Consider the following 13,179-nt stretch of genomic DNA (forward strand, 5'->3'; position numbering starts at 1 on the left):
CTCCTATCAACAATAGCCCAGAGGTATTTAGGAGTAGCAGTTCCCAGCCCTGAGACTTTTAACCTGTAGTTAGCGTGAGAGATGGAAAGCGCTGACTACTGTTTTGTCTGGTTCAAATGGCTCTGAGCACTATGGGACTCAACTGCTGTGGTCATCAGTCCCCTAGAACTTAGAACTACTGAAACCTAACTAACCTAAGGACATCACACACATCCATGCCCGAGGCAGGATTCGAACCTGCGACCGTAGCAGTCGCACGGTTCCGGACTGCGCGCCTAGAACCGCGAGACCACCGCGGCCGGCACTGTTTTGTCTGGATTTGGCTTCGGGCTTGTCTAACAGATAGAGGAAAATGATCCCTTAAACACCTAACCGAAAATACCTACACTTTCAAAACGATTGACGACTTGTGGTTATTTAATTCAAGTGGAGTTTTGCCTTTCGAGTCCATTCTCTCAAAATTGAGTGTAATGGACCCAGTACATCTTCTTTTTGAGACATCGCAGGTGGAATGTGCTGCTGCTGCTGCTGCTTATTTTTAGAGCGGTGTTATTTGTGGTGTACGTGTTGATATCGAGTCTCTTGACGGTATGCAGACCGAGGCCGGCGAGGGCGACGGAGAGCAGGATGGCGGCGGCGGGAGCGGCGGCCGCGGCCAGCAGCTGATGAAGCAGATGGGCCGGCTGTGGCTGAAGGCGGAGGTGCGCGAGCTGGAGACGCGCGTGCGCCGCCTGGGCCGCGGGCCGCGCCTCTCGCCCTACCTGGCCGTCGACTCGGCCGCGCTCACCCACCACCTGCCCAAGGTGCGCCACCTGGTCGCCGCCAGGCGCTTCATCGTGCTCGTGCCCGCCATCGGTAAGCGTGGGCGAGGGCGGGGGCGACGAGTCCCCGTGCCCCCTAGTACTCATTCCATTTGTTTTACACTGAGGTGAACCAGCGCAGTGCAGCAACTTGACGTGTTACGGGCTCAACAAGTCGTCGGAAGTCTCCTGCAGAAATATTGAGCCACAGTGCCTCTGTAGCTGCCCATAATTGTGAAAGTGTTGCCAGGCAGGATTTTGTGCACAAATTGACCTCTCAGTTATGATGCAAAATGTTAGACGGTTTCCTCTCGGTCGATCTAGGTGGCTAAATCACTCGCTCGAATTGTCCAGAAATTTCTTCAAACCATTCGTGAACAATTGCGATCGGGTGACACGGTGCATTGTCATCTGTAAAAACTGTTTGGGAACACGAAATCCACGAATGGCTGCTAATGGTGTCCGAGAGGTTCACTCGGACAAGAGAACAGAGTCCATTCCGTGTAATAACAGCCCACGCCGTTATAGAGCCGTCACGAGCTTGCACAGTGCCTTGTTGTCAACTCGTGTCCTTGACTTTGTGGGGTCTGCACCACACTCAAACCCAACCCAACTGAAATTGGGACACGCCTGACCAGGCCACAATTTTCCAGTCTAGGTTCCAACCGATATAGTACGGAGTCCAGAAGAGACACCCAGGCAGTGCCGTCTGTTAGGAAACTTACTCGCGTCGGTCGTGCTGCCTTAGCCGATTAACTCCAAATCTCGCTTCACGGTCCTAAGGGGCATTGTGTGTCCCACATTGATTTCTGTGATTATTTCCTGCTGTGTTAATTAATACACAAAGACAGCTGCTCTCTCTCATTAAATGGAGGCCATTAGTCAGTGTGATGTGTGTGGTGAGAGGCATTGCCTAAAACTTTGTATTCTCAGCACACTCTTGACACAGTGAATCTCAGAATATTTTATTCCCAAATATTTTCTGAAAGGGATGTCCCTTGTGCTGAGCTCCAGCAACCATTCTGCATTCAAAGTCTTTTAATTCGTGTTGTGTGGCCACATTCACATTGGATACCTTTTCAAACGAATGACTCGAATACAAGTGACAGTTCCACGAACGCCGTGCCCTTTTATAGCTTGTGTACACGATACTACCGCCATTGTGTGTATGTGTCTGTCGCTATCCCGTGACTTTTGGCACCTCAGTACATATTGGTATGTTCCCCAACATGCTGTACACACATTTTCATACGCCTGCATGTTCTTTTGTCATGTCCAGTGTCATGGTGTGACATGTATCTTCAACAGCATTGCGCAGTGCTCTATTTGTAGTGTAATCGTGTGCAGACACGTGCCCCTCATTGTCTCTCCTTAATGAGTTATCTGGTGTGGGGTGCTCAGGACTTCTTGGTGGCCACTTCAAGGGAAGTGGTGTTGCTGATGAACCACGGCCTATCCACCATATTGTAAGAATCTGCACACTGCAATAGAGTAGTTAGGAGGTGCCCTGTCTTGCTCCAGCCATAAGGGCTTTGTGAAGCCCCTTTCCAAAAACTAAGGTATTAACCGTGTTAGTAACAGGTGTAAACAATTTGTGCCATTCAGAGTTCCTTCAAAGGAGAACGGTTCAAGCAGATATTGTGATGTCACCACTGGCCATATCATCATATGAGATGGGGGTTCCTTTCTAACTTCACTGTGTAATGAGGATTCTCTTTCGCCCATGTGACTATATTTCTACCACATGAGCTGCAATAAATGGCACATTCATCTGAAAACATAACCTTGGCATGGTCCACTGCATTTGGAAATGGAGTTAGCAAAGATTGGCATGCTAAACTATGCTCATTCCTGTCTGTATCTGATAACTTGTTTACAGACATCATTCGAAAAGGTCTGACCGTAAGTTGTTTTCTCGTGTTATCTCGCATTGTTGCCCTTTGTATACAGAGTTCAAAGCACGTTTACATGACAACTTCATAGGAGATTATTCAGTCGAAGTAGAGACTCTGTCACATGTTTCTTCCTGTGTTTTATTCCTTCCTCTCCACAACCTTCATTTAACAGTGTCAAAAGCAAACGCGCATCTTCCCCATTGTAGAGGTGTTGTCTTTTGTGGTGGAGATTCATGAAATCTTTCCTGGAGTGCTCCTATAATCTGTCTCATTGTCTGTCCTGTGTGCTGTTGTTCATTTGTGTGCATGCCCCCCACCCCCACCCCACCCCTGACTCCTTGGAAATGTTACATGTAAACATGAATTCCAACAGTTGATACAAAGTAACATAGATACCAAGCTGCATAATAACATTTGAAATTAAACGGGTTTTTAGGGATCTGGGGACTTTTCAGGGTATGCGAATTTCTCACCCAACCTCTATATACTACTGGAGCTTATATAATCATTAGACCCGCAATTCTGTTTGAAAGGTGCAACAGTCACCAGAGTGGAGTAGTGTGGTCCATGGTTAATGCTGTTTCCAGCTTAAAAAAGGGGTGTGAACAGTGCCAAATGCTGAGTGATGACACTCTTGTCAGGCAGTGTTATCAGCACCTGACAGAGTTTGAAGCGGGCCACATTGTGGGTCTCCATTTGGCCGGCTGGTTGAATCTTGCATTTTCCATATTTGTGCACGTTTGGATGACAGCAACCTCTTGTTGGACTAATGTGAACAGGAGAGCAGGCATACTCGTCTTCAAGATTCCGTTCGACCATCTCTGACCACCAAAAGGCAGGGTTTTTGTATTGTGCAGCAAGCACGTTGTAACCCCGTTCGCACTTCCGCCTGCCATTCGAGAACGAGTAACAGATGCCTTCCAACATTCTGTGTCATCCTGCACTGTTACTGGGAGACTAGCAGTAGCTGGACTAGAGAATTACCATTCTGTGCATAGGCTGCCATTGTTGCATTACATTGTGTTCAGTGATGAATTGTGCTTCTGCACTATCCAGGATGACAACTGTCAGTGAGTATGGCAGCAGTCTTGGGTGAGGTGCCATTACACAGCAGTGTTAATACGTGCTGTCACAACGTGCAGAGCCATCGAATACGGCTTAAGGTAATTGCCGATGGAACTCTGACGACACAGTAGAACGTAACTGACATACTGCATCGTCATGTGGTACAACTCGGGTCACAGTATCATCGTAGCATTTTTCATCGGGAAAATGCTTGTCCAGGTGTTGCACTTTGCGCCTCTCTGAACAGTCTGCGTGATTCCGAGGTACTCTTGTGGCCAGTAAAATTGCCACGTCCCCCCCGATAGAAGATGCGGGAGACTAGCACAGGTGTCAGCTCCATTCGAGGATACTAAGGATTCCAGGATACTAAGAGTGATTGACAGCAGTTACGAGCTACTGTGCCTCAGGAGAGGACACAATGGGTTCCCAGCAGAGTCAGTGTAAGCATCCAACCTAGAGAGAGGGCAGTGTCATAGTGACAAGTGAGCTACTACTGCCAAGTTCTGTGTAAATTTGACTTGATTTTGTGATTAGTGAAGGATAATAACATAACATCTCAGCCTGTGAAGTTGCATTACATTTCCTCCTCCCTTCCTGTATCCTTCACTATTTTTGTCAGAAGTGTACTTCTGCAAATATTAATTTCCAAGATTATTACGAAAAAGGTAATGTTCAGAAAGTAAAGTAGCATGAAAACAGTTTAAAAATGGCAACAAATTCTAGAAAATACCACGCTATTTCTAAAACAGGTCCATATGTAGCTCTGGGAAACGCACAAGGTTGAATAAGGCAAGACGAAAAGGGAAAGGGCCTCAACTAAACAAACTTGGAAACACTGACTCTCGAGAACATAGGCAGAAACAAGAATCCCTTTTAGACACTCGCATTGCCATATTGTGGAGGCCTGTGTTCACAATCGTATTACTAAGGGAAATACTGGCAACACTGACTGTACACTTCCATTTATACTAAGTAAATTATTACTCCTGTAAATTCACTACATTGATGCCCAAAGCGTCAGTACAACCAACTTTCTCATTGTTATATTGAAACATTTTATGAACTCAATAATATGGAAAGGGGACATTTCTACTCACCACATGTCAGAATATTTTGGACAACTGAAGCGAATGATTTGGTCATCCAGATTGCTCAAAATGAATCCCATTGAATTTTTGTGGGACATTATTGAGAGGTCAGTTTGTGCACAGAATCCTTCACCCACAACACTTTCACAATTACGGACATCTGTAGAGGCAGCACGGATCGATATTTCTTCAGGGTGCTTCCGACAACTTGTCGAATCCGTGCTACATTGTGTTGCTGCACTGCATCAAATGGAGATCTGACACAATATCAAGTCGTATCCCGTGACTTTGGTCACCTCACTGTATCTTTTCCATATTGTTATTCTATCCGGGACTTCTCATTGTTTTAAACTTTTGAGGTGCTGGCCCTTAGGCTGCAGCCTAGATAACCTGTGCATGAAGACGGCCCTAGCCCGTCTGTCTAAAAGTCCAGTAGTTACCAGTAAGCAGGTAGATGCCGTATTCCTCGACATGTCGAGGACATTCCGTACAATTCTGTATTGACACCTAATGAACAAAGTATGTGTATATAGAATGTCTAGTGTGACTGGTTTGAAGAGTTCCTAGCATAGAGAACACAATATGTTGTTCTTAGTGGAGAGAAGTCTCCAGGTGTAAAAGTAATTTTGGGCATACCCCAGGGGAGCGTTATGGGACCATTAATGCTTACAGTACACAAGTTGATTCAAACGTTGGCACACAAATTCGAGGAGCTGAAGGACAAACAGTGTGCTTTCACATGAAGTTCAGCAAAAATAATGTACTAACTCACTGTTCTTCACAACTACGTAACATAGTGCCACATACCCTGTGTATTGGACCGGAAGGGAACACCTCAACTAAGACACCACTGCGGCATTCACATTAACGTCGGGCTGAAGACTTTCTCTTAAGGAATAACTACTGATTAAACCGGATATTTAGAATATGGTATGTTATTACTTGGTAAGGTGAACTGGTTACCTGTCCTGCATGGCAGAACTGTCACATTCACTTCCGGAAAACAGAGACGGAAGGCAGTAACATTGTACACTCAAATATTCCTACAAGCAGAGTATTGTTAATCGCTGTGCATCTGTATGCATCATTGAGCGAAGTGCTCATTAGAATAAGAACAGAAATGAGGCATTCAGTATATCTCGACTGCTCATGACACTTGACTAGAAGTATCTGTAAAACTACCCCCCTCAGTGTTGTTACTATTTTCCACATCTGTCTCTGTTGTTTCGCCATCGGCTGTTTGCCGCAGATGATAATGCTGACTCTTTGTTCGAAGCTGTGTCACCATATTGATTATATTTTCATTTTCCTCATCTGTTGAAGTATCTCTCTTCCATTAGTCATCACACACTTTTTTGGCATGATAAATGGCCTTTACTGTCATCCAATGTCACAGCGGTAAAATTTAATTTCACAGTAAAATAGAAAATTGACCAAGGTGGTCTAGTGGTTAGCACTTTTGACTAGTAATTTCAACATTCCGGGTTTGATTCTTGGTGAGCACTGCACATTTTTGTGTGATGGAAGGGTCTGGAAGGAGGTCCACTCACCCTTGTGAGGCCAACTGGAAAATTTGTGGAATATAAAAGCAGTGAATTTGAGACCCAAGTTGCTGAAGTAACAGTACCTCGAAAGGATTTCACCAGGCTAGGTGACACACAGTGATTATGATTATGTATTATTTTTGTAGTGTGCGACATACACCAGTAGCTGCAGCTCCTGCACCCAGCTCCTCACATCAGCTGGAACTTGTGCCCTGAACACAGCCATATAGAAATAAAAATAAATAATTTATTATGATGCTGACTGCTTCTTATTATTGAGATATTAAGTATGATCTCTGTGGCTACTTGGTCACTGTAGAAGTTGCTAGCTTATTTATCAGCAGCAGAAGTGTTTGCTGTTATTTTTTCGAGTTGTAGAGTGATGCGGTACATGTATTATGACAATACATCAGATTCTTAGCAAGACTCTGGACCAGTTCAATAGCATTTACATTTTGGCAGTATGCCAGCAGCAGGAAAAGAACTTTTTTCCTGCAAAAGTTTGTTACTGGAATAAAGAGGAGAAGATAGGTGCTCCTTAATTAATGTCAACAATAAAGCCTTGCTCGTCTCTACAGATTTTTAAATTTTTCTGTTACTTTTTACTCGGTAGCCCGAAGTGTCCTGTCAAAGTCATAGTGGAGAAGTGAACACAAAACTAAACTATGCATTGTTGTACGACAGTGCACAGTTGTATGGAAATAATCTTCATACATTGTTACATTACAACAATTATTTACAGTGTACTCTGTGTGAATGCACAGTTCATCTAAATAAACCATCGGCTGCTTTAATTTTACAAATCCACTCATAATCATGTGTTCATTGTGGAACCTTCTAAAATCGAATCCCATAGATGGAACAGTTTTCTGAAAGTTTCTTTATCAGCCTGGAAGTCCAGTTCTGTGTGGCAAATGTTGTGAAGTTTTGCAAAGAAAGTGTTGCCTTATATTGTCCATAACATCACTCATTGTTGTCTAATATCACATTTACCTATATCATCAGTGATATATTTGTTTGTGAATTTTACTTATTCTGCTTCAAGGGCAGATGCTGAAATCCTACTCCACTTGGCATCATGTACCTTCTTCTGTAGTTTGCACACCATTGTCAGCTTTTGGTTGTCAACATTTGCTTGCACATTCTGTCACCTTCTCTGCTATCACTGTCATGCCTGTCTCATTCTCATTGTCAGTAAAGTTGATGACATGGACAGCAGGTTGTCGTAGCTTCCCACGAAGTAATTTTCTGCAACCACTTTTCCTGCTTGCACTGCATTGTAGTGATGCATGCTTCTTTGGACTGGAACATAATTGTACTTAGCCGCATGACAAGTTGTTTTCTGCTGCAACCGATTTCTCAATTCGTGTTGCTAAGTAATAAAAGTTTTACTTCATTTTGCTATTTTATGAAACTCGACTATACCGTGTGGCCTATAGATTTCATTGACCAAGTGAATGTTGTTCTCCAGTTACATCTGAGCCAACATTGTAATGAACGCTTATATTAGTCAGATGCTGCCAGTCTGATGGAAACTAATATCTTATTATTGAGATACGTCTTGTGCTTGTGAAATATTGACATCACAGATTTTTCCACAAAATGTGCCTTTAATCATTTTTGAGAATAACCATAAGTCTCTCCTTGCTTTTGGTGACGATGAGTTCCTAACTGTTTTGCTTTCACAAGATTGAACACTAGACTCTAACACAGTGCCATTATCATGTATCATCAAGTTTTTTTCCACTCAGATGTACTTCATGTCACTGCTAAATTACAGTGTGATCAGTTTTAGAATATTAAAATTCCATCCTCAGATGCCATGTACTGTGACAGTGCTTGTTTATATGGATGCAAACAATTCACCAATGGATCAGTGAAATTAGAAACAGGTGAAAGAACTTAACTGAAAAGAAAAATGTTAACTGAAATAAAGAGGCGGTAGGTGAACCAATCACTGAGACTTGCAGTTCACATAATATAGTATGACAGTCTCCCATCTAAACCACATTTAGTGGTATATCTAAAAACAAAGATGATGTGACTTACCAAACGAAAGCGCTGGCAGGTCGATAGACACACAAACAAACACAAACATACACACAAAATTCAAGCTTTCGCAACAAACTGTTGCCTCATCAGGAAAGAGGGAAGGAGAGGGAAAGACGAAAGGATGTGGGTTTTAAGGGAGAGGGTAAGGAGTCATTCCAATCCCGGTAGCGGAAAGACTTACCTTAGGGGGAAAAAAGGACGGGTATACACTCGCGCGCGCACACACACACTCATATCCATCCACACATATACAGACACAAGCAGACATATTTAAAGACAAAGAGTTTGGGCAGAGATGTCAGTCGAGGCGGAAGTGCAGAGGCAAAGATGTTATTGAATGACAGGTGAGGTATGAGTGGCGGCAACTTGAAATTAGCGGAGATTGAGGCCTGGTGGGTAACGGGAAGAGAGGATATATTGAAGAGCAAGTTCCCATCTCCGGAATTCGGATAGGTTTAACACTGTGTCAAGATGTGCTGGCCGTGCACCAAGGCATGTTTAGCCACAGGGTGATCCTCATTACCAACAAACACTGTCTGCCTGTGTCAATTCATGTGAATGGACAGTTTGTTGCTGGTCATTCCCACATAGAATGCATCACAGTGTAGGCAGGTCAGCTGGTAAATCACGTGGGTGCTTTCACACGTGGCTCTGCCTTTGATCGTGTACACCTTCCGGGGTACAGGACTGGAGTAGGTGGTGGTGGGAGGGTGCATGGGACAGGTTTTACACCGGGGGCGGTTACAAGGATAGGAGCCAGAGGGTAGGGAAGGTGGTTTGGGGATTTCATAGGGATGAACTAACAGGTTACGAAGGTTAGGTGGACGGCGGAAAGACACTCTTGGTGGAGTGGGGAGGATTTCGTGAAGGATGGATCTCATTTCAGGGCAGGATTTGAGGAAGTCATATCCCTGCTGGAGACCATTTTAGTGGTATGACACACTGCACTAAATGAGCTGTTATCAGTTGTTTAGAATTATTTTACTGAGGTGTATCGTTTGATGAAAGGTGATTCTTCCAGCAGGATTTACAAATTACATTGTTTGAATTATGAGACGTATGGTTTTCATCTGTTAATTCACATGCTCTGACATTTTTCAGCTTCTGTTATTCTGTGTACCTGTGGCTTGAGTCTGATTTGTCTGATGCAGTGGTGAATTGTTTCACATTAGTGCAGATATCCACTGTCACGAAAGATGACACCTGAATATCAAATTGTAATTTTCCAAATTTAATTATCTTGTAAATTAACTGTCACCAATAAACTTCAACTGAATGAAAAGGTAAGTATTGATGTCCCCAAATATTCCATTAATTGTTGATGTTTTGTTTTCAGTTGTCCAGGCTCTAGATGAAATGAAGCGTGAAGTGAGCCGAGCACGCGAAGCTATTCGTTGGCTTGAGGCACAGTTCCAACGCGGCAACCGCTTTCTGCGTGCTCAACGACTGCACGAACGATTGTCCCTTCCCCTGATTAAGTATCCACGTCGAAAGGAGCGTGAGGCTTGGCTGTTTTTTCAGGTATAGTTATTGGAAATAGACTACTTTTTCTATTATTTTTGAAGATATTTTGATCGTATCCTTGTTTTGAATAGGGTCCTGTAGCTCCGTGTTTGCAGAATTTTTTATCCCTAATCCCCCTGACTTTAACATTTGTGATCAGATGTTCTTTATTTTCAGTTAATATAGAAGATTCAAAACTAAGTAAATTATGTTTCAGGTTGTGGAATGCTGTCATTATTTTAGCAAGCAGGCAGCTGCTGCTGGAGGTACAGGAGACAGTGGCCCAGAGCAAGCTCCTCTGGTCACTCTTTTGACAGGGGTTCCTCTCGATGAACCAGCTACGTACAGCCCTAGGGGTGTGGCTGAGACTGCAGGTACTATGGAAAAAACTTATCATTTTCTCTATAAATCTCCTTACTCGTTCAACCAGTTTTTTAATAGTTAGTATGGGTAAGAAGTGAGAACATAACCAAATTAATAAATATAACTATGTGTCACAGTTCTTGCTGATTGACATTGTCATCCCCACACTGATATACTCAAAAGGAGCAGAACTACTAGGTGATCTAAGTCGCATGCTGGAAACCCTGTAAGGGGCTACTCTAAAGGGGCAGAAACTTGCAGTTGATGTATGCAAAAGGATGGAGAAAACATCTTTTTGCTAGATTCAGTATGTCAGCTGCATATTCTAGCTCAGAGAAAGATGATACATTGCATTATTATTACAGACATACGAAGAAGAAATAATGATAACAATAATAATATGTCCAGAAGAACCATAAGTTGCAGGTGGAGGAGCTGCAACAGACATATTTGTGATCCGTAGCTTTTTATAAAATGACAAAACAATGCTACTGTGTTTTATTTCAATTAATTTCTCCATCCATAACACAATGTAATACAAGCATAAGAGAACATTTTTTTTATGACTAATTAGCTTTTATTATTCTTTAATAGCCACTAATCTGAAATTAATATGTGCAAGCAAGTACAAAAACTGTTTCTTATTTTCTCTTCAAAGGGATCAACATTGAGTCAATTGCTACTTTTTATGCAAAATGGAGAGCTTCAAACAAAGTACAACGATGACAAGAGGTTCTTCAAGAAAGCTGCCACTCTTGTGCATCTTGGAAAGGATTTTTCTATTCAAAGACAATGTTAAGAAGCCAAAGTTCCATGCTGTCATTGTTTTTATTGAGTGTACAGTAATTATTTTAGATAATTATTCCATTTTCTAGTAAAATCTATGTTTCTTTCATGTTCTTTTCATTTATTTTTTTATTAAAATATAAGAGTTATGTATTATAAGGACATGTGCCATATTATATTTCACTGTATGAATTGGATCTTGTTTCATATACGTTGCTTTAACAGTTTGTTGATTTCATAACCAGACTTTAACAATTTGGGACGTGTGATATGTATGCAGTCAAAGCAACTCTCTTACTATGCATTTCATTCTTCTTAAAATGGTATGAACAAGTGTAATTCTTGCTATTTGAAGTTAAATTAAGGTCTTATGCTAATTTCTGACCATGTTACAGTGATTATTTATTTATGTACATTGTAAAAGACCATATGTTATTGTACCTGTACTTAACATTAGAATACCTGATTGGTATTTAATGTTTTAACAATTACCGTCTTCCTTGATACATTTTGCTGCCAATTATGTAACTCAAGATGAAAATATATTGCTTTGACTGCAGCATCAGCAATAAAGTACTTAATAATTTCCCCAATTTTGTTTTTGTTATCCTTTTATTGAATCAATCCCAAGTCCATTCCCACTAGTTATGAATTTGTTTCTTCTTCATAGTGCTCTGGCAATCTCTATGTTACCATTTGCAAGAAAACTAAAACTCGGTTTATTATATCACTGTTGTGATAAAGTCACTTATGGTACCGCTTATTTGTTAAATTAAGGCTATGAAGTAGATGTTACATTGCTTGTGACCGTTATAAAAAATTTTAAGCACACTAGAAGAAAAGATGGTGATACGTAAAATACTCACTCATTTTAAATTGTTTAGTGAATACAGGTTGCTTTGTTGTAGTGTAATATTTATTTCTCTGGGAGAAAAGTTCATCTGCTTCAGTGGTTCACAGGCATCGCATTGGCTAATGTTGTGAGAACCGAATAATATTTCAACGAGACAGCTGCTTGTCATCTTAAGGCACTTATTGATGGGTTGCTGCAGTGGCTCACTGTATATGCACTGGTTTGCTAGAAAAATGCAGGCACTAAGGAGTGGTGCTCTAACATAATCATAGATGAATCATAGAGGATGTCGACATCCAATGCTTCCTGCTGGAGAAATGGGTCACCCCTTGGCACCAGTGGTTTTCTGTTGAGCCAGTGCACATGTTGGTGAGCCACTGCAGCAACATGTTAGTAAGCTCGTGATGATGGCAAGCAGCTGTCTCATTGAAATATTGTGCAGCTATCACAACATTGTCCAACGCAATGCTCATGAGCTGCTGAACCAATTATTACATCGGAAAAGCCTCAGATAGCACAAAAGTACATCTGTTTCGATTTTAACATAGTATTACTTTCTCCGTGGTGATTGTACTGCAGTTGTTGTTCAGGGAACTTAATAAATGTGAAACCATTTCTCCATCACTCACTCGGAGAGTGCATGGTATCACATGAAGTCTCAATCACGGTTGCAGCGAGAAATCATGCACTCGTGACTCATTGGACAAATTATGCTACATATTGCCTTGATTACGTAGAAATGTTCATTGGTGAACACAGATCAGTATTCTGCACTGGTACACTTGAAAAATAGTCTTACAGCCTCACTTTAATCTGTGAAGACTGGTTTCCTACATTCGACTATTGGGCAGGAAAACTTTCACCTTCAAGAGTAAATGCAAGTAACTTAAGTCAATAATCTCTGCAAAGACAGAACAAGGTAAAAGTTTACATTTGACATTTTAAGTTATATAAAACACCACACTTTAGGTTTCCACAGGAATAAATGTAATTTATTTGCTTCAGTTCATACCTTGCCAAGTATGTGTCTTCCATAAATTTCACCTCAAGTTATCTAGTGATGCCACAATCTGATATTGGGCTGTTCTTACTGCCCATGTGTGCGCCATCTATCAGACTCTTTCATATTAAAAATGAAAAACCTCTGACCCCTCTGTGCTCATCTTTGAGTTTTCTGTGCAGAAAGAAATATCTCGTAGATCGCTAACTTCCAAACTGATAATACTTTCG

The 13,179-nt window shown here is 41.8% G+C and overlaps 1 protein-coding gene across 2 annotated transcripts in view; it reads left to right on the forward strand.

The window, feature by feature from the left end:
* The window catches only part of LOC126199331 (nonsense-mediated mRNA decay factor SMG5), a 305,533-nt gene extending 293,871 nt beyond the window's left edge, over positions 1 to 11,662 (forward strand). For both annotated transcript variants that reach the window (XM_049936180.1, XM_049936181.1), the window contains 4 exons: positions 597 to 855; positions 9,781 to 9,965; positions 10,165 to 10,321; positions 10,969 to 11,662. In XM_049936180.1, the coding sequence (XP_049792137.1) occupies positions 597 to 855; positions 9,781 to 9,965; positions 10,165 to 10,321; positions 10,969 to 11,036 (669 nt within the window). In that variant the 3' untranslated portion in view covers positions 11,037 to 11,662. The remainder of the gene's footprint in view (positions 1 to 596; positions 856 to 9,780; positions 9,966 to 10,164; positions 10,322 to 10,968) is intronic.
* The last annotated feature ends 1,517 nt before the right edge of the window (positions 11,663 to 13,179 follow it).

This window comes from Schistocerca nitens, chromosome 8 (assembly GCF_023898315.1).
Source record: "Schistocerca nitens isolate TAMUIC-IGC-003100 chromosome 8, iqSchNite1.1, whole genome shotgun sequence".
Lineage (NCBI taxonomy): Eukaryota > Metazoa > Arthropoda > Insecta > Orthoptera > Acrididae > Schistocerca > Schistocerca nitens.